This window comes from Andrographis paniculata, unplaced genomic scaffold (genome assembly GCF_009805555.1).
Source record: "Andrographis paniculata isolate CXL003 unplaced genomic scaffold, ASM980555v1 Contig55END, whole genome shotgun sequence".
NCBI classification, from domain to species: Eukaryota; Viridiplantae; Streptophyta; class Magnoliopsida; order Lamiales; family Acanthaceae; genus Andrographis; species Andrographis paniculata.
In genome coordinates, this window is record NW_026137590.1 from 3,612,011 (window position 1) to 3,634,344 (window position 22,334).

At 31.3% G+C, this 22,334-nt stretch overlaps 1 protein-coding gene across 1 annotated transcript; it reads left to right on the forward strand.

The window, feature by feature from the left end:
- Nucleotides 1-7,988: 7,988 nt before the first annotated feature.
- Nucleotides 7,989-12,780, forward strand: LOC127256133 (phosphoinositide phospholipase C 6-like). Its single transcript, XM_051281974.1, has 9 exons — nucleotides 7,989-8,641; nucleotides 9,199-9,395; nucleotides 9,694-9,829; nucleotides 9,919-10,197; nucleotides 10,310-10,533; nucleotides 10,644-10,761; nucleotides 11,079-11,231; nucleotides 11,320-11,406; nucleotides 12,201-12,780. Exons 1-9 carry the CDS (start codon nucleotides 8,312-8,314, stop codon nucleotides 12,492-12,494), a joined length of 1,818 nt encoding a protein of 605 aa, XP_051137931.1. The 5' UTR covers nucleotides 7,989-8,311; the 3' UTR covers nucleotides 12,495-12,780.
- Nucleotides 12,781-22,334: the final 9,554 nt, after the last annotated feature.

A 22,334-nucleotide genomic window follows, 5' to 3' on the forward strand; every position in this document is an offset into this window, starting at 1 on the left:
TTCCATAAAAAAAAGGTTAGTCACAGGTCGGACGAGTGGTACAACCCAACAACAATATGTTGTTTAGATCGTATGGTCAAACACTTTTTAAAATCATGTTTTGCACTCTTTGACGAAATAAAACCCTTTCTAACTTTTTGTTTTTCTTATATCCGAGTTCTAGCAATTTTTGGGATATTTTGAAAGCTAGGACACCATTTTTCTTCATTTCAAATCCAATTTTACGGTAAATTCTTCGATTGATTATAATTTCTGAATCTTCAATGCCTAAATTATTTTCTTACCTTTGTTTCAAGTTCCCATGACTTAATTTCTGTTTGTAATGGTCTTGTAGTGTTGATGTTGAAATTATGGTTGTTTTGGTTAGGGATTATGATTTTAAACTCCATAAACTTTTTATCAAATGTTTCCAAAGTCAATTTTGTGAAATTGTATGAAATCATGTTTTCCCAAAAACTTTCCTCCCACTTAAAGTTTCAAACTTCAATTGGTATGTTGGGGGTTCCAATTGACGGAGATTTTCATATATTATTGCAATTGGGTATTAATTATACAATTTGATATTTCACAATTGTGAAATCGATAATGTTTTACTTGTGCCTTGATTTTTCAGCCTTGATTTAAATGAATTTTGAGTTTAAAATAATTTGTAAAGGTATTCCCAAATCCTTGTAAATGATTTTTTGTTGAAATATGAAGCTTGATTATATCTTAAAATTTAGAGATATGATTTGGATATTATTAACATAGGCTTAGGCTATAAATATCCATGTATTCTCACTTTAATATGTGTCTGCCTATTCTATAGTATAATTCATGGCTTTGGAGCGCCCCCAGACATAGATCATTCCAATCAAAACTAGGTAACCAAATTATTGTGTTCTTGTGTTTTAGTTTTCCTTTCTTGATTTTCTGGAATTTCCATAACAATTTTAGTTGTTGTTGGGTCACGTTGAGATAATTTGGGAGCCGTGTGTTTGATTTTTGCTCCGAGTTATTGAACTTTGTGCATTGGTGTTGTTTGATGTTCTTGGTTTGATTATAGTTTAAATTTTTCGATTAAAATTATTCGAAGGTCCCGGCCGGCTCGGGTTGTGCCACAATTTTGTTTGGAGAGATAAATCTTCTGTTAACGGAAGAAGTTAAATTATATAGACTTGAAATTATTAGACCATTATGATTATATCTTTGTGATATATAGTGAACTTGTTTAATATGATAATATTAATTGCTAATGGAAGTTTATTTTTGCTAGCTGTGGAATTGGCTTGACTTGGACATTGATTGGAAAGTCGATTGATAAATTATGTAAGCCGTGACATTTGGCTACATTTAACCGTTGATTGAAGAATTGTGTAAGCCATAAAATTAGCCTAACTTAGCCATTGATTGACAAGTCGGTTTATATACTGTAACACCCCGGCTCGCAAGCCACGTTGGCAGGGAATGTCGGGATTAGAATGGTTCTATAGGCCAATACAAGTTCTTCCAGGGTGCTTTTTCATCACTCACGTGCACCTTAGAAGTTTTCTCAGAGGGTGTTTCATCCTCAAATTACTCTAGGATAAGCACACTTAACTTTATAGTTCTTTCAGTTGGGCTCCCGAAAAGAAATGTGCACATTGTTGACATGAGTAGCTTATTCAGTCAACTTAATCTCTTATAAACACTAGGGGTATCACATCATTTCCGACTTAAGAATATAATATCCATCTCAAAGATCCGTTAACTGCTAGGCCCTTCAACAGCCCAATCAACAACTCTGGGTTGTCGCAGATCAGCTCTTATGCAACTGTGACACTTCGGCCGTAAGTGGGTTTACTAGGGCTATTTAGGGGATGAGGTGAATAGGCCGTTGTGTTTATGTATTCGTGATACGTGGTGAACTTGTTGTGATATGATAATATTAAGGCAAAATTTCCCATAACTCCCTTGTGATTTTGAAACTCAGCGTCAATTCCCCATCTACTTTAAAAATTGCATGACGTCCCCTTATACTTTAAAAAATGTTGCATGAAACCACTTTGTGGTTTCGAAACTCAGCATAAATTCCCATTTTACTTTAAAAAATTGCATGACACTCATTTATATTTTCAAAAATATTGCATAAAACCCCCTGCCATGCAAAATATATAGATAGAAAATCATCTTCTTATCACACGAGGAAAGTTTCATGGTGGTGGGGTTTCATGCAACATTTTTTAAAGTATAAGGGGGTACCATGCAATTTTTAAAGTACAGGGAGATTTTACGCTGAATTTTGAAACCACAGGGGAGTTATAAGAAATTTTACCTAATATTAATTGCTAACGGAAGTTTATGTGGTATAAAATATAGATGATAAAGCGTTTATTGGGTTATTGATATTATTTATGGGAAAATAATTGTTGCTAGTTGATGTGTGAATATATTGTCGGTACAATGAAATAGAATCGGTGGAGTTGCATAAGCCATAGATTTGACTAGACTTAGTCATTGATTGGTAAATCAAATGATAAATTGTGTAAGCTGTGAATTTGGCAAGACTTACTCATTAATTGGCAAGAAGATTGATAAATTATGTAAGCCGTGAAATTGGCTAGACTTAGCTGTTGACTGACAAGTTGATTGATAAATTGTGTAAACCGTAAATTTGTCTAGACTTAGCCGTTGATTGGGAAGTCTATTGGTAAATTGTATAAGCCGTGAATTTAGCTAGACTTAGCCGTTTGATTGATAAATTGTATAAGCCGTGAATTTTTCTAGACTTAACCGTTAATTGGCAAGTTGATTGATAAATTTTGTAAGTCGTAGAATTGGCTAGACTTAGCCGTTAATTGGGAAGTCAATTGTTAAATTGTGTAAGCCTTGAATTTGGCTAGACTTAGCAATTGGTTGGCAAGTCTACTGATAAATTGTATAAGCCATGGATTTGACTAAACTTAGTCATTCATTGACAAGTTGATTGATAAATTGTGTGATCCATGGATTTAGCTAGACTTAACCATTAATTGGCAAGTCGATTGAAATTTTGTGTGAGCCAAAATTTCAGCTAGACTTAGCTATCGATTAAAAGTCAGAAGAGTGTATTAAGTGAGCTGTAAATTTTGGCTAGTTGTAGTTGTTGTTTAGATATCGTTTATTGTTGCTTTTTGTTTCATGTATTGCATATTTAATTTGTTACTTTAATTTAGCTGATGTTTACTACCTTCTTCCATGGTGATTTGATTTTTGGACCTTCATCCACTTGATGCATCATGGGGATTGAACTTTTATCGAGCAGGCATGACTTTGGTATTGGATAATGTCCGAAATTATGATTATACACACTTCATTCTTTTGAGATGCATTGATAATTTTTAATACATATAAAGACTTTTTATGAATATATATTTTTGAAATACTTGTGGGTATTAGTAAATTTTATTTTAAGAGTTCTGCAGAAAAAAAAAAAATACTTATATTTTTGTTTTTATTATGTTTTAGTCTTAGAAACGAGGCACATCACGCTTTTGTGTGATATTTTTCTCATGTTGGCATGTGATACTTCAAGGTTACTATTTGGGGTGTTACACCTATTGGTCTCAGAGTCGACCTGCGATAGTTCATAGTCGTTAACCGGACTATTGAGGGGCTAGCAGTTGAAGGATTCTTATGGTGTAATGAGCGTTGCATTCTTAATTAAGGGATGATGTGATACTCCTGATGTTGATAAATGATTAAGTGAATTGGATAAACTACTCATGTCAACAACATGCATATTCCTTTTCGAAAGCTCTACAGAAAGAACTCTAGAGTTAAATATGTTTGTCTTAAAGTAATTTGAGAATATATGACCCCATGGGAAGACTCTCAAGGTACGTGAGAATATACCGCGTTGGAATGACTTGTCTTGACTCGACATGTCCAGCTAACGTGGCTAGCGGGCCGGAGTGTTACATAAATTTTGTAAGCTATGAATTCGGTTAGACATAGCCGTTGATTGATAAATTAATTGGTGAATTGTGTAATCTGTATATTTATAGATTTGACTAGACGTATCTATTGACAAGCTAATTGATAAAGTGTGTAAGTCGTAAATTTATGTGTAAGCCGTAAATTTGACTAAATTTAGCCGTTGATGGGCAAGTCGATTGATAAATTCTGATATCCTTAATTTGACTAGACTTAGTCATTAATTGACAATCCCAATGGGGAATTGTGTAAGCCTTGAATTTGGCTAGCCTTAGCTGCTGATTGGCAAGTCGATTAATAGTTGTGTTAGTCGTAGATTTGGTTAGACTTAGTTGTTGCTTGGAAAGTCAGTTGATCAATTGAGTGAGATATGAATTTTGGCTAGTTTTAGTTGTTTCTTAGATATTTTATATTGTTGGTAAATTATTTCATGCATTGCATATTTAATTCCTTACTAAGTTTTTGCTGATATGACTACTTTCTTCTGTGTAAATTTGAATTCTAGATCTTTGTCAACTTGATGCATCATAGGTATGAAACTTTTATCAAATACGCATGACATTTTGGATTGTATATTATCCAACTAATGATTGCACACTTTTGAAATTCATTGAGAATTTTAAATATGTATAATGACCTTTTACAATTGTATGTTTAGAAGTAATTGTGGGTGTTGGTAAAAATATTTTATGATTATCACAAACAAAAATATTTATACTTGTTTTTATTACATTTTAGCATTGACATCGAGGCATGACACGTTCCTACGTGTTGTTTCCATGTTGGCATGTGATGTTTCCATAGTATTTTTAGAGTATTACACTTTCCCAACACGAATGATCTTTTCCAACATCCCCCACTGATAACTAGATTGTCTCCCTAAAGGTAGTAGGAAAATTGAGATCGGAAAGTGAATCTATCATTCATGCAAGACTCGTCCACATAGTTGGGGAGTGTTCACGATGTTCTACATAGAGAATTGGCCTCATGCACTCCACGCAAAGGTCTATTATCAGATTGGTGACTTGAAATTTTCTGATACGAAAAAGAAAATGATTTTCGAACAAATTTTACTCCAAGAAAGTAATTGGAATTAATTATGTTAAGAAAAAATCTAGGACATACTTTGCAAAGATTAAAAAAAAAAAAAAAAAAAAAAAAGAAGAAAAAAAATAACATTAGGAATAGTGAAATAAGAGAATAATAAACTAACTAAGAATGTGCCAAATATAATTTTCAAACTTTTTACGGAAGAGAAGAATAAATTAATGTTGAAAAGTTCCAAGTGGACTTTGTTTTATTTTGCTAGTTACTTGTGTTTTTATTTTTATATTTTTTTGATATTGCTAACTTGTAGAAAGTTTATTGTTCATAAAAATTGCTCTTTATGTAATTTATAAATCGTTGATATTTTTGTTAAAAGTATTGATCTCCTTTGAATGATTGATATTGTAGTGTTGTTTCATTACTTATGTTTTTTTTCTTTTTTTTATTAGAGTGGAAAAATTTAATATTTTAAGAGATGAACTATACTCAACTAAGAAGCGTATGAATGCAAATGTCACATATTATGTTTGAAATAAATAATGTGTTTTTAATGATTGATAAATGAGTTAACAAAGGTGTTGTTTCAAAAGCCGTTATCTAATGAGTTATTTGTAAAATATTGTATTGGATTATAAAGTCTGATAATAAGTATGATTAGGGCTTTGTTGACATTTTCACGACATAGTCCTAGATTTTTAACGGTAAATATATTTCTATTTTTTTTTATATAATTCATTGATTATGTATAACGAAATTAGTAATTTGAAAGTACTCCCGACATAGATCAGTCTGGATTGAAGTGGGTAACTAAATTATTTTAATTTTTATATTATATTCTTTCATTCTTGTGATATTTCGGTAACAACTAATATCAAAACATTGTCAAGTGGGAATTGTCATAATGATCGAAGAAAATATTCTCATTAGCAAATTCATTGAGCCAAGTAATGTGAAACATCATAGATTCTGTAGATATGTAAAAGAAGCCATTTGCAGCTAATAAAATTCATTAAATGTGAAGCTTTTTCAAATTTCAGAGACTACTATCGTAGCTAAACACATCAATGAATTCAATATTATCATATCGTAGTTGTCCTCTAATAATATTGAATTTGATGATGAGATGAAAGTCCAATTTTGCTATTTGGTCTTTTAGAAATTTGGAAAAATATTCTCATAGCAATTAGTGTTTGATTAGGAAATGAGAATTTAAAGTTCGATGTCGTCAAAGATTTGATTTTTAGCGAAAAAATCTATAGAAGACAAAAGATGACAGGATATGTCCTAAATATGAAACACAAGCCAAAACCTATTTTAGGAAAATGAATAAAAAAACTATTGAAGTTGAGTAATCAAAGTAGGCCCGAGAAAGATCTAAGTTATTTCTTATGTTTGAATTGTTAAAAATTCGAGCATTATCATAATTAGTGTAGAGTAACAAAGAGGGATAAGAGAGACATAAATGCAACGAATAAAGACATAAAACGGTTTTCGGACTCTTGAGGTTTCATTTCACTCTTGCAATAATTAAGAGATTATGGAAAATTATATTTTTAATAACTTTGGGTTGTCCATCGAGCGGATGACGAATCATGGAGAACTGTGAAAAAAATTTCCATCATAATCGAAACTTCTAATTGATGCTAGTGGAATTTAGATAACGTCAAAACTCATACCAATCTTGAAGAAGAATTTGATTTTGTTAGGGAAATTAAATAATACATTTGGATCCAAAACATATAAGATTTTCAAAGGAGATATAATGTTAGCTAAAGGCAATGAAGATGTGTCATATACATGATTGCAAATATGTTTGATTAAGATTGTACCGTAAGAAAAGTTTTAGTTGTGATTGTTGGATTAAGAAGACTTAACCATTCCTGTACACACTATGTTGAAAGATGCCTCACCGTTTGACTTACAGAGACTTGGCATTGTGTTAACCTAAATTGATAGGTATATTGTGTCACGAATAAAATGTGCTCAAGTGTAATATTAAGTATTGTAAGATAAATTGTTATATCTTTCTACTTTAATGTTATATTCAGTGTACGCAAATAAACTTAATACTTCATTCGTCTCATTGAAAGGTTACCATTTTCTATTTCCGTCCATCCCAAGACAAGGTTGCAATTTCCTAATTTAGTAATTGTACTATCTACTTAACATAATAAATACCCCTTCAACTTACAATATATTACACAAATGTCATTATTTTTATATTACACCATACTAATAGGAGTATTTTTATCTTTTTTATTATAATACAATATAATATTAATATTAAAAAATCTACTTGTAAAAAACAAACGTCACCCTTCCAATGGAAAAGAGGGAGTATATATTATATTAAAAGACATAGGTATGTTGTGTGAGGAATAAAATGTGCTCAAGTGTAATATTATGTATTATAAAATAGATTATTATATCTTTATAGTTTAATATTATATTAGTGCAAACAAATTTGATACATATTCTATTAAAACACATAAAATAACTTGGCACATTTGTGCTTTTCAAACAACACATATAAATACCCATAAATACACATTAAAAAAAATATATCAATTAGTAGTATATTATATTAATTTATCCATAAATTTAAGAAATACTAAAAATAAGAAATAGCATCATCTTTGAGTTGTAAAAATATTTTATTTGTTGTTGTGTTACTCAATTATATACTTAAGTAAATGATTTTATTTTTAAGATGTGGTATCAATAAAATAATTTTATTTTAAGAAAAAAAAAAAAAAGAAGAAGAAGAAGAAGACAACTAATAGACATAATATTTTATTAATATTATGCTACAGAATATTTTGTCAACTATTTATGTTATTGTTAAAACAACCACTTGAGTTTATTATTGAAATAATTTAAGAAGACTAGACTTTATAGAAATAGTTGAAAATGGCGGGAGACGTGTACACGTGTCGAAATGTGATTCGACAATCAGGGAGTCTAAAATACGACAGAATGTAAGATTAACGGAATAAACGAGAGAACCGAGCGCCGTGCCGAATGGAATTCAGTCGTGCATTAAGGTGCATTGCGCAGATCTCATCTCATCGCCGACCAACTATTCATTCCCGTTGGATTTGGGTTTTCTGATCCTTTCTCCGGCCGATAATCCCTAATCCGACGTTGTTGTTTAATTTCCACCCTTTTTCTCTCACCAATTCGGTGGTTGTTTTGGATTTCGAAGCGGTAATTTGGTTTTCTGTAATTATTTGGAGGATTTTTGTTTTCGTTGTTGCGATCGGCAATTGGATCGGAATTCTGGAGGAGAAGGAGGAGAATAGAGCGTGAGAGATCTTTTGGTGGTGTGAAAATGGGGACGGATTATAATCATTACAAGATGTTTGGGTACTTCAGTCGGAAGTTTAAGACGACGGAGTTGGAGCCGCCGGAGGGCGTGAAGCAGGCGTTCTCGAGGTACGCCGATGGGGGAACGGAGATGACGGCGTATCAGCTGCTGAGGTTTCTGGTGGAGTATCAGGGGGAGAATTGGCGGACCGTCGATGACGCGAGGGGGATAATGCTGGAAGTGTTGGATAGGCGCAACAAATCGGTCGATGACGGCCGGAATTTGAGCTTAACGCTTGATGATTTCTTCTATTTCCTGTTTCAGGATGATCTCAATGGACCGTTTAACCCTAAGGTCGCTGTCTCCTCTCTGTATCTTTCCTTTTGCTCCATTGATTTACTACGAAAGCAATGATTGGGTATTGATCTCCAAACCACTTTTTTGATTTGATATTTGATGAATTAAACTTGGAGGAGTTTGATCATGAGATCCTGTTCTTGCTGTTAATGTGTAAATTATATATTGCTCCAGATTAACTGAAAGAGGTTTCCCAAAGGTCATTTTGATATATGAAATAGATAATGTGCATCCGCCTCCATGAATGTACAAGAAGAAGAATCTGTTCTACTTCATGGTTTATGATGAAAGATGTTGAAGTTCTCATATCAGTTTAATTTAGGAATGAGAAATGAATAAGATGCCATCAATAGCAGTTTACTTGAGTATATTAGAATTTAACTTATTTCGACATCTTTATATGAATTCACATTCGCCTTCGGAAACATCTGTTTTGGGCACTTATTGTTTGATTATTAAACTTCAAGAGTTGTACTTAACAGTTTTTTGTGTGTGTGATGTTCGTATATTATGTGAGTGTAGTTTTTGTTGACATATAATGCATACATTTCCAGGTACACCATGATATGACAGCTCCGTTGCATCATTATTACATATATACAGGTCACAATTCCTACTTAACTGGAAACCAATTGAGCAGTGACTGTAGTGATGTTCCCATCATAAGAGCTCTGGAAAATGGTGTCCGAGGAATAGAGCTCGATTTATGGCCAAATTCTTCCAAAGACAATGTACATGTTCTTCATGGAAGGTACTTCTAGATTCTTTTGAAAATAAGTGTTTAGCATTACCGTACATACCCTTCTAATATATGATATCCATCAGCGTTGGGGAAGATTTTCTAAACAAGGATACTAGTCGCTGACCTTTCTACAATCTTTCTGGGCATGAAGTTGACGATAACTAAAATAAAAATGAAGGCGTGGTCAATAGTTCTATTGTTTGAAAGGGTGTTTTCAAGAAGTCCCTTGATTATATTTTCATTGACCTCTTGGATCTGTAGTTGCAGTTTTAAAGTTCAAGAAATCATGAATTTGATTGACTTTCAGGACCCTGACAACTCCTGTACCACTACTCAAATGTTTTGAGTCGATTAAACAACATGCCTTTGTTACTTCACCATACCCCGTCATTATTACTTTAGAGGATCACCTTACTCCAGAGCTTCAGGCTAAAGTGGCAGAGGTAAGGTATTTCGAACCTTCATAAAGCCTTATTCTTGACAGTTTTTGGTTTGGCAATATGAAATCAAAGTTACTTGAATATTTTTCTAGATGGCTACACAAACATTCGGTGATATGCTGTTTTGTCCTGAGTCCGGGAATTGCTTGGAGGCATTTCCTTCGCCCGAAGAGTTAAAGCATAGAATTATATTGTCGACCAAACCACCCAAGGAGTATCTCGGGGCCAACAATAACAAGGATGGTGAAAACAACAAGGATGGAGAAAGTAATAAGGATGGAGAAAGTAATAAGGATGGAGAAAGTAACAAGGACCAGGAAAATTCTTCGGTGAAAGATTACTCTGACGATGAAACTGAAGTTGATTACAAGGTGTGTGAACGAAGTCTGCATTTCACAGTGTTAAAACCTTTTTATTGCATTCTTTTTGGAATTATCATGATGTAGGAATAATTTACTCTTTTCCTCTTTCCTCATAACTTAGAGCGACAGCGATGACGAATCAGTGTGCAGTAGCAACAGCATGAGATTAAAGTCAGTCAACTATGCAGCACCCGAATACAAGCGCCTCATAAGCATTCAGGCTCGAAATGCCAAGAACAAGCGCTTGAGGCATGTCTTAAAACTGGAAGACACGGCTCTTCGTCTTAGTTTAAGCGAACAAGAAATGGAGAGAGCTGCATCGTTATATGCTACTAAAGTAGTGAGGTATTTATTTCTCATATCACACTTTTCTGTCCTATTGATGATCGAATATGTCCATTTTACCACACTAAACTTCCCCTAATGTCTCAATGTCTCATGTTTAACATTTGTAGGTTCACTCAGAACAACTTGATGCGGGTATATCCCAAGGGAACACGTGTAACTTCATCGAATTTCAGGCCAACCACTGGATGGATACACGGAGCGCAGATGGTCGCCTTCAATATGCAGGTTAAATTTTGTCCTATGATCCAAAATCCTTTGTTATGCATTTATTGCACAGCTTTTTCAGCTTCGTTTTCATCTATTTCTCTTAAGATCTTCGAAACTATTTTCGAGTAATCCCTTCATGCTTCACATATTCATAAACACAATTCAATCCCAAATGTCTTGTTTAATCAAATATGGCATGCTATGTTTGCCTTCATCGAATTTACAGTGCTCTAACCTTCTAAGTACGATTTTCTACTGCAATTCACTCTTCTTTCTTCCAATATTTAAACTGATTCCATTTCTTGCTGACTTAGCCTTATCTAGTGATTCAACAGGGATATGGAAAATCTCTCTGGATGATGCATGGAGTGTTCAGGTCGAACGGAGGCTGCGGCTACATTAAAAAACCCAATATTCTCATGACAAGAAGTGCAGAGGATGAGGTCTTCGATCCCAAATTCCCATGGTCTGTGAAAACTACATTGAAGGTAACAAAAAAATAAAAATTCCCAGAAACATGCAGAGAATATCAATTTTATTATGAAAGAATAAACCACTCCCATCCCGTTTTGGCAGGTGACCGTGTACATGGGAGACGGGTGGCGTATGGATTTCAGCAAAACACACTTTGACAAGCATTCGCCACCCGACTTCTACACAAAGGTAGGTCTATATATATATATATATGTATGTATATATATACTCCCTCTAACCGAGCTCTTTATGCCACATTGTCCCGACAAAGAAGGCTAAAAATACTTCTATTTTCATATAAATGTGAAGCAGGTAAAAAGTGAAGTAGGTATTATGGAAAATTTATTAAATAATTACTAAAGAAATAGTAAGGTAACATGGTGCAACATTTGTTCCAGCACGAGAATTTAGGTGAGTAGTATTAAATAGGATAATTTGATAATTAGTGGTATGACGAGAGAAAAAATTTTATATTTATTTAAGTGATGTGATGGGATAAAGTATGGAATAGAGATTAAGTATACTTAATTATTTCTTATTTTAGAAATATTGGAGTGTTTGAAACATATCAAAAAAAAAAATGTTGCAGAGTATTTAAGACGGAGAGAGTAATAAATTGGTTAATTATAAATGAATTATAAATAAGTTAGCGGGCAGACAAAAAAAAATACTACCTCCATCCGGCTCTAAGGGCATCATTTACTTTTTGCGTGTTGATTTTTAAATATTAGTTATTATATCAAAACGTAATACAAATTAAGAAAAAATTGCAAAAAAATACTTTCGATAGTGTCTTATAATACTAAATGAAGAACATTCGCACAAAAAATTATACAAATATAATCATATTTTTAATATTAAGTACAATGACGCAAAAATTAAATGTGATCCTTAGAGGCGGATGAAGAAAGTATACGATTTTGAATTGATGCTAGTTTTTGCAGATATGCGAAAGCATGTTTGATCGAATAATTGCATTGCAGGCTTATATAATAGGATTGCCGCAAGATGCGGGGAAGGGAAGAACAAGGATAATATTAGACGACTGGATACCCCGTTGGGATCACGAGTTTTTGTTCCCTTTGCGAATCCCGGAGCTGGCGCTGCTGCGGATAGAGGTGCGCGAATACGACAGGTCAGAAAAGGATGACTTCGGGGGCCAGACGTGCTTTCTTGTGTCGGAACTGCGGCCGGGGATCCGATCGGTGCCACTCTATGGCAAGAAGGGGGACAAGTATAAATCTGTGAGGCTTCTCATGGGGTTTTCTTTTGAATGAAGTGAGTGAATGAAATCAACAACTATTACTTATTTCTTTTTTTTTAGTTTGTTGTTTTTCATCATAATCCGTTATTATTAATTACAACAAAATAGTCGCACTCGAGAGAAGTAGCTTCTCGTCGCGGCTGCAGATTCCCACGGCGGACGGAAAAGATGGTCGGGTAGTGTATAATTTAATATGCTCTTATGTGTGTCATTTTTGCTTCTCTCGAACCTTTGCATGGCTGTGTTTGGATGTATGTACCTTTTGATTTGATTCATATTTTGTATTATTTAAAAAATATTGTTTCAAAAATATCAAGTTTAACTTAGGGGAAGATGATTTGTCTATATGTAAATATCTAGGTGTTTGAATTGAACAAAATTTGAAATCGCAAATCGTATTTGATAACCAAAAATATTTATATAATATGAATGAATACACCTGAACCATCCCAAAGTACTTTTCTTTTTAAATTTTTTTTCATAGAAAATAAAATTTACATTTATAGATATAAAAAATATTTCATTTTATCCCTTAACAAACTATCTATTTGGTTAGTTCATAAAAGTGTATTCATTTTCTTTTTTATAATTGTATTATTTTTCTAACATTATAAATATCTTTACAACTTGCAATATATTACGCAAATATTATTACTTTTATATCACACAATACTAATGAGATTATTTTAATCATTTCTATTTTATTCTTAATGCATTTGAGTATAATATTAATATTTATAAAACTCCATGCAAAAAACAAACGGATACATAGATATAAGACGGAGGGAGTATTTAAAAAAATATATTTCAAAATTCATAATATAATTAAAATTCTAAATTTTATTCTATTTGTAAATAATGTAAACTCTTCTCATTAAAAAAAAAAATTTAAATTAAAACTAACACAATAATAAAAAATAAAAAAAAGTACACAGGTTTGAATCCAATTAGAACAAAAACGCCTAAATGAAAATAATAATAATAATAATAATAATAATAATAATAATAATAATAATAATAATAAATAAATAAATAAATAAATTATTTGGAAGGCTCACAGCTACACAGAATTTTTGAAAATTCTAGAGATTGAAGAAGAAGTCAGAAAAAAGATAATAGAGGGAGGGCATCCGCACGCATGTGTGAAGTAAAGTGTACTTGTTTGAGAGTATTATTTAAATAAAAAATCATCATTTAAATACAATAATATTTTTCTCACCAATTTTTATTTGATTGAAACTCTCTATTAGTTTATTCGTCGTTCTCTCATAATTTATTTATTTCGTTTTTCACTCGTAATACATCTTCCCGCCTAGATCGATTCATCAAAATGTTGTATTTTTCTTATTATATTTTTTAAATAACTTTTTATATTTTTCAATTATATTATCTATTTTTGCTGTCATTCAATATTATAATTATCAATTTTGATTATGTGGTCTCATTCAAATGGAGACTGAACACAGCCATGTTAGCTTGAATACGGTTGTATTAGATGACTCATAAGGGTGACTGGGCGTCCACACAGCCGCCACGACCGTGTTCATACCCGTGCCATGTTTTTGCTCATGTTAATGACTCTATTCTCAACATCGTCATGTTCAAGACCATGTTCACCACATTTTCTCAACACAACCAGCCATATTTTAGGTATGTTCAATATGTTTTCAGTATATTCCTATTGTAGGTCGTATTTTTATTATTATTTTAACTTCTTTAATAAAACTATTTGATATATATATATATATATTTATAAATCAAAAAAATATTTTTTTACAATTATTTCATAATATAAAAAATAATCAATTTTTAATATTTTAAAAAAATTGAAAAAAAAATATATATAAAAATAATAATATATTACTCCCTCCGTAGATACGAGAATTTAGGTAAAGTATAATTACTAAGTAATTAAAAAGTGTATTAGTAAAAATAATTATTATTTAGTAAAAATAATTATAGATTAAGATTAAGATAAGTAAATAATTTAATTAAAATTAAGAAAATTATAAAATTTAAAATTTAAAATGTGATTAAAGTACATAATTATATTTTCAAAAATAGAAAGGACAAGTTATGTGGGACGGAAGAAAATAAAAAATATGGACAAATTATGTGGGACGGGGGGAGTAATATATATTTTTAATAATCATAGTTATATCTATTTTTCAAAATTTATAGTAAAAATTTTAAATAGATATAACGATGATTATTAAAAATATATATTAATATATTATTATTTTTATATATTTTTTAATTATTTTTAAAACATTAAAACTTGGTATTTTTATATTATGAAATAATTGTTGAATTATAAATATATATATATCAAATAATTTTAACAAAAAAATGAAAATAATAATATATATGATTTACAATATGACTATACTGAAAATATGGTCGTGAATATGGTCTAAAATATGAGTGTGTTGAGAATATGGTCGTGAATATGGACAAGAATATGGTTATGTTCAGAACATGCGGAACACGGTCGTGTTCAGAAGTGCAAGCTAATCAACGCGGCCTTGTTGAGCTCAACACGGCCGTGTTGGCTGCTTGGGATGTCCAGTCACCCTTCTGAATCATTCAACACGGCCGTATTCAATCCCAGTCAACCATCTTTGGGACTAAAAAAGATTTTGCTCTCTTGATTTCAAATTATGAATTTTTGCATTTATATATATACTGTTGAATTATCAAAAGTGGAATTTAGGGTTTCGACCCATGGATTTACAAGGACAAGTTGGGCCCGTAGGGTCAAAAAGGGTATTCAAAGATCTTAGTATAATTCGGCAATGCTGTAATACGGGTGCAGTGGACCGATAGATCGTTTGTTCTCGGATCAATTGGTCGCAAAGTCGGGAGGTACAATTCAGATGGTTAGGGTGTCTGAAGTATGGCAAGGGGCGGACACCGTGAAGTAACCGACTCAGGTGGTTGAAGATTCAAGGAGTAACCGTCAGACTGTTACCCCGTGATCAGGTAATCGAATCAAATCGTACGAAACTGATGCGGGCGAATTGATATAGGCAAGGCGCCGGGGCGAAAAAGTAGCATCCTTGGACAAAAATAAAAAATAAAAAAATTCTTAACAACTTTAGACTTTAGTTTTTTTCAGACTCTAGTTTTGTTTCATATCTATCTTTTGGTCTTTGTATTAGTAAATTTAGTGCTTAAGAATTCATACATGATTTTAGATATAACTCATCAAATTCGAAATCTACTTTCAAATTTTACTTTATTTGGTTGGATTCTTTTATATATATATATATATCGAATAAATAACAATTAATTTTCTATTATAATAATTTTTTTATTTAAATAAAATATAATTAGTAAATAATTAAAAAAATATATTAATAAAAATATTTATTTATCTAAAATCAATTATGTTGATACACTTTTTTTGTTTTTTATACCTTTTATAAAGTCAACACTGAATTGACTTGCGTTTTGATTTTAAGCAGAATAATTGTTAAATATAAATTTTATGATAAACAAGTTTTTTTAAAAAAAAAAAAAGTATTTTTAAGAATATTGTTAATTTTTATAACGAAAATTATAAAGACAAATAAAAACAAATTTTCTATATTTCTATTAAACTAAAATAATTAAATATTATTAAAATTATTTTTTCTATATCTTTCATTCAGTCTAATCAGCTCATTTTTTATCATTGCAAACCTACTTTTCTGTTGCCGGTAACAAAGCCTAACTTCATATGTTTGTTTGGTTTTATTTCCAGACTTCTGAGTTTTTATTTGAGTTTTCATATAAATTTTACTTCAATCCTGATATTTTATGAAAATAAATAATTTATTTTTATTAATAACTATTGATTACATCCAAATCAACATATTTTATAAATTAATTATTTAATATGATATAAATTAATATTAAATCTAGTACTTGAATATAGTACTGCTTCTATTAGAGATAATTATTTTATTATTTTTTCTAATCGTTTATTAAATTTATCCATAATTTATTTACAGTTAATAATTTTATCCTTCTATAATGGATTACTCTTGCTTTAATAAATAATAAACAATTTGACATTAACTCTTCAATAAATTTGTTATACTCCTTTCGTCCCAGAAGTATCCATTTTTTTTTTCACATGGTTTTATAAATATTAGTATTATATTTAGATATAGTAGAAATAAAATAGAAATGACTAAAATGATTTTATTAGTATGTGTGATATAAAGGTAATGGTATTTGTGTAATATATTGTAAGTTGTAAGGGTATTTGTAATGTTAGGTAGATAGTACAGTTACTAAAAAAAATGGATAATTTGTTATGAAACGGACTAAAATGGAAAAATGGATACTTTTTTATAAGACGGATGGAATAATACTTTTATTTTAATTTTTATCTACTTCATTTTTATATAAAATTATTATTATTTTTAATTTCTATATTTGAATATTATGATATAATTAGTCCAAACGGAATATTTTTTAAATTAAAAAAAAAAAATTGAACTAAAAAATTAAAATACAAATACTCCTATGTATATTTAATTAATGGAAGGTGTTTTTTGTAAATTGATTACATGAATGATCACTTTAACACGTGGTAGATAAGTGTACCCCCACACGTTATTACGTGTCCGGATATTATTGAACCAATAAATCCACTTGCCTGCTAAATTTAAAACAAAATAATAATAATAATAATAATAATAATAATAAAATATTAATATTGACAATTGCTAGTAAGATACACGACAATAATATTTAATCAATTTAAGATAGAGACAACATCGTAAGTTTTATATGAATTCATGGTAAATAGGGACTTGTTGAGCTATTTTGGTTCACATTCGAATTTTCCGTAGCACAATTATATTTCGTGGTATTGATATTTTATTAGTCGTGAACTTGACGTGCGATTAGTGGAAGAAAATTGAAAAAAAAAAAATTTGTTGAAAAATCGGTTAATTATTTAATCGATGAAATTTAATTTAATGCGCGATCAATCAAATATTTCACTTAATCGTGATCATAATTTAATATAATACAGGGAAATTGATCGTCTCCACAGTAATTGTGTGATTAACTCTTTCGCGTTCTACTGCAGTAAATAAAAGGGAGAAATTTTCTTTTATTAACTAATGAAGATAAAATAACAAAAACAATTAAATTAAAAGAGAACTAGCTATCAAGGGGATGTCTGACTCAATGGATAAATGATGCAGTTATGACACTTGTGTTTTATCATTAATTCAATAAAGTTAATTCTTATTAAAGTATCAATAAATTGGTTATAGTTATCAACAAGTTCTGACAACCAATTTTTTCTTACAGTGTATTAAGGTAAGACCGTTAACTACTCCTAATTAAACAAATAAACTCAGGTGCGCCCATAAGAAAGATTGTCTAATCGTATTCTAATTTAGAAAAACTCAATTCAAAACAATTACTATCTAAGATGAGCAATTAGATTTGATTGTCTAACCACCGGGAATGAACTATTCAACCCGGTTCTCACCTATTCAAGTGCGAATACAATTACGGATATCCTGCCTGAATTGACTTTAGATTATCAGACTAATTCAAATATTGGTACCAAAATATTCAATCAATCTAACAATCACAAACGTTATTCTCAGAATTAGACAAATATTGATAATAAAAAAGAACTTTTATAAAGAAAATTAAGAATCTCCAAAACAAAAGAACCAAAACATTATCATTCCTCAAAGCAGAAAATTATCTACTCCATAATCAAATAACAAAGAACAAAAGAGAAAGATAAAGTCATAGTGGGAGGGGAAATCTTCTCTGTCGATTTGCTCCTGCACGATCTATGAGTCTGTCAGTCTTCTGCTCTTGTGCATATCTGCTCTGGCCGTTCTCCCCTTCTGAAACGTGTGATCCTTCATTTTTTATTTAATTTTTTCCATAATTATTTTGTAGTTGGGCTTTTGGGCCTTTAATTAAATTATCATATATAGTTAGTCATGACCATGATTAACTAGGTGGTGCAAATCTGAATTTTTTTTTTACTTTTTCTGTCAATTACGCCAAATTTGATATTTTCCCTTTGCACACAGAAAATAAATAATATGCATATAAATTAGGTAGAACTCAATCAAAATCAATTATCGCATATAATATGAACATTTAACGTATGTGATTTCTAACTATCAATCTGTCATATGTCTGTTGTTTGTTTGTTGCCTGCGTGCGATCTGTTTGGTGTTGTGATCTATCTTTTTTCGGCTCCGGTGGAGAGTTATCTCATTTTCGGCTCCAGTGAAGTCATGTCATTTTTTGCTCCGGTGGAGTTATCTCCTTTTCGGCTCTAGTGGAGAGCCATCTTGTTTTTTGCTCCGGTGGAGTCATCTCGTTTTCAGCTCTGGTGGAGTCCTGTCGTTTTTTGCTCTGGTGGAGAGTCATCTCGTTTTTGGCTCCGGTAGAGTCATGTGGTTTTCGGCTCTTATGGAGTCATGTGATTTTCGGCTCCGGTGGAGTCATCTCGTTTTCGGCTCCGGTGGAGTCATCTTGTTTTTTGCTCCGGTGGGGTCATCTCGTTTTTTTTGCTCCGATGGAGTCATGTGGTTTTTTGCTATGGTGGAGTCATCTCGTTTTCAACTCCGGTGGAGTCATATGATTTTCGGCTCTAGTGGAGTCATCTTGTTTTCGGCTCCGGTAGAGTCATGTTGTTTCCAGCTCAAGTAGATAGTCATCTCGTTTTTGGCTCCGGTGGAGAGTCATCTCATTTTCGGCTTAGGTGGAGTCCTCTCGTTTTCGGCTCTGGTGAAGTCATCTCATTTTTTGCTCCGGGGTGCAAAGTCATCTCGTTTCCAACTCCGATGGAGAGTCAACTATTACTTTTATTTGTGTTTTTGTTTTGCGTTTATATTCAACTTTCTTATCAAACTCAAAATAGTTTCTATTATACCATTTGAATTTGAGGGGGGTGTTAAGATATTTTAGATATTCAGTTTTAGATTTATATTTAAATTTGATCTTATTCATAGATTAGATTACTTAGATTTGAGTCTATCGAGTCTGTTTTATATTACTTATATATAGACTCCTTATTTTGATAATCAACAAGACAATCTCATTATTTTCCCCCAAAATTTCTAACAATTTGAAATTCAAAATTCAAATAATATGTTTATGACCGGACTTAAATTTATGTTTATGACTTAAATTTAATCACGTCGTTTACGGCGGTTTCGGCCCGGGCATTTACCGCCGGGAGGTTTCGACTCGGGGAAATTTACTCCCCCAAGGTAGAGGTGCCTATAAAAGGCTTTCTCCATCCGTTCTTCGAAAACACCAATAAGAAGAGTTCTGTCTTCTTCTTCTTTCTCTTTTCCGATAATATTTCCGACAACTTTTCGGTTTATATTCCGAAAATGATCATCTCTCCCTTAACCTCCCGATATAGCTCAAGTCCTCTTATTTTAATTTTTCGGATCTCCGAAATATTAAGGTGCCACCTAATTCGGAGACGAACGTCATTTTATCTTTGGGAACGGTGCACTACGAATCGGAGGCACTACCGGGGCATATTCGGTTTTACGGAGAGAAGTTCTACCTCGACTCGACGTGATTATCGAATTTATTTCGATAAATTATTGTGATTAGTGAATTTATTTAGATAAAATTGTTGTAATTATCGAATTTATTTCGATAAATTATCATGATTATTGAAATTTTGATAAATTATTTTGATATCGAATTTTATTTTTGATAATTATTTGATATTCTCACGATATAATAATTTTTTAACAAAATGACACATGTGAAATATATTTTTATAAAGTAACAATTAAAAGACAAGAGTGATAATTGGTCATAAGTCTACGATAGTTATCGTAATTTTTCCTATGAAAAACTCTCAAAAAACCATAGTCTATATTGTTTGGTTAGTATTTATAATTTTAAATATTTTGTTATTAGATATAGAAAATTGCGATGGTTACAAACAATATTGTTTTGTAAGTTTGAATTATTGACATTTATTGATTTATGTATAGTTGTTGATTTTTAGTGAATGATATTTATTTGTTGGATAATATTTTTGGGGAACGGTACCATTTATTTTTAGCTTGGAAGAACACAACTTTAATTTTATTCTCTTTATAATTTTTTTCATGATTTTTATTATTTTATTTTCTTAATTTTTAATATTAGCATAAAAGTATTTTTCACAAAACATCGTATTCAAATAAACTTATCTGGTGTAAATAGTAATTTGAAATCATATATTACTAGTAGCGAGTCAAATATAAGAGTTTTTTTTTTTTTTTTAATATCAAACATATGCAAAACATCATTCAAAATCACCTCTTTATTAGAAGATATCTTGAGTACCACTTTTCTCACTCATTTGATCTCGAAAGTTGAACGATTACCTATATGCAACTTTTTCTTTTTTCGGCCTCTTTATATGTCGAGAAATTTGTCTTGTTGGAGCAAATATGGTATATGGCTCTAAGTATCGATGACTATACGATTGGACTCTCAACATGATTTAACTCGTACACTATAGTAACGAGATAATCATTTCTAAGCTCATTATCAATTTTGTGGGGCGTCTCGAGTAATTGAGAACTCTAAGTCGGCTTTTTTCTTAGACATATTATAACCTTTTGCAAGATATCCTACTTTTTCACAGTTAAAGTTAACCGTAAATTTAGATTGTTTAGTTTTATGTTTGTCTTTGTCGGATTGAGTTGGGCTTGCACACTTTTGAAAGACTCACCGACTAAATTGGCTTTTGACGATTTTTTCACATTTGGCCTTATGTTAATTTCTTTTGTCATCCACGATTTGAATTCAAACAAGTGGATTTTCAAGTTTTATATATTTCAATCTATACTTTAGTTTGTGCTTGAAATTACTCCACCTTGTAGGGGCAGATTTTCAATCATCATATTTGTGATGAACTTTTTCCATCACCATATCTTCGTTGATAATAGAATAGAGTACGTGCTGAAACTCTTCTAGTTGTTCAATATAACCATTGTCATCTACCATCTTATAGTCTACAAATCGGACTACAACAAATATCTTAAAACCAATATTCTCGAACTTATATTTCATTTCACAGGCATCTCACTACCCGTTGACGGCCTTTATATACACATTATAATGAGTATTAAAAAAACTATATAAAATTGTATTACAAGCTATTTAATCTTTCGTGAGCCCACAATGCGATGTTGGCTCGGATTTGATAGTTAGCATTGGGCTCTAGTGTGATTGGACTGTTTTGCAACACAAACATCACAAATTCAGTTTGAAGTGTGATTGAAAAACATCTTCTCTTGCCACATTTTGAAATCAACATCATTAAAGGGTTGTGACACCTATACTTGTGGAATCATTTGTATGACGAAATTAGAAGTAGCATTTTGGGTCACAAAGATTAGGGAAGAGGAAGTTACAAAACTATAGAATCCACCGTAACCACCTGGAATAAAACTAGTAATTCCGACAATGGGACTAGCCAGATTAGGGATAGTGGCAAGAGCCGAAGTTTGATCGGTGGAAATAATGGCAAAGGCGATGGCAGGAACGTGACTATTAACTTCGAGAATAACCTTTAAAGTTTACTCTATCCGAAAGATGATACTAGCTAGTGATAAGATTGGATTTCTTATAGTGTCAATGGTTTTGGAAACTTGATCAGCAATCAATATATTCTCACAGAAGTGAATAACTATTTTGTGATTGTTATAAATGTGAGAATAAATAAATAAAAATATGAACCGATAGCCGAGGAGAACACCTCTTTAGAAAAAATAGTTATCTATTTCTTTTAAAACATGTACTTTGATGTTGTATCGTACATTTATTGTTTTTAATATTTTCTTCACAAAAT

What these genes read in the sequence shown, in the direction of transcription:
- LOC127256133 (XM_051281974.1), top strand. Translation starts at nt 8,312, where the DNA reads ATGGGGACGGATTATAATCATTACAAGATGTTTGGGTACTTCAGTCGG. An exon ending in TTCAGGCTAAAGTGGCAGAG is followed by an intron (nt 9,830 to 9,918) that starts GTAAGGTATTTC and finishes ATATTTTTCTAG; the next exon opens with ATGGCTACACAAACATTCGG. An exon ending in TGGTCGCCTTCAATATGCAG is followed by an intron (nt 10,762 to 11,078) that starts GTTAAATTTTGT and finishes GTGATTCAACAG; the next exon opens with GGATATGGAAAATCTCTCTG.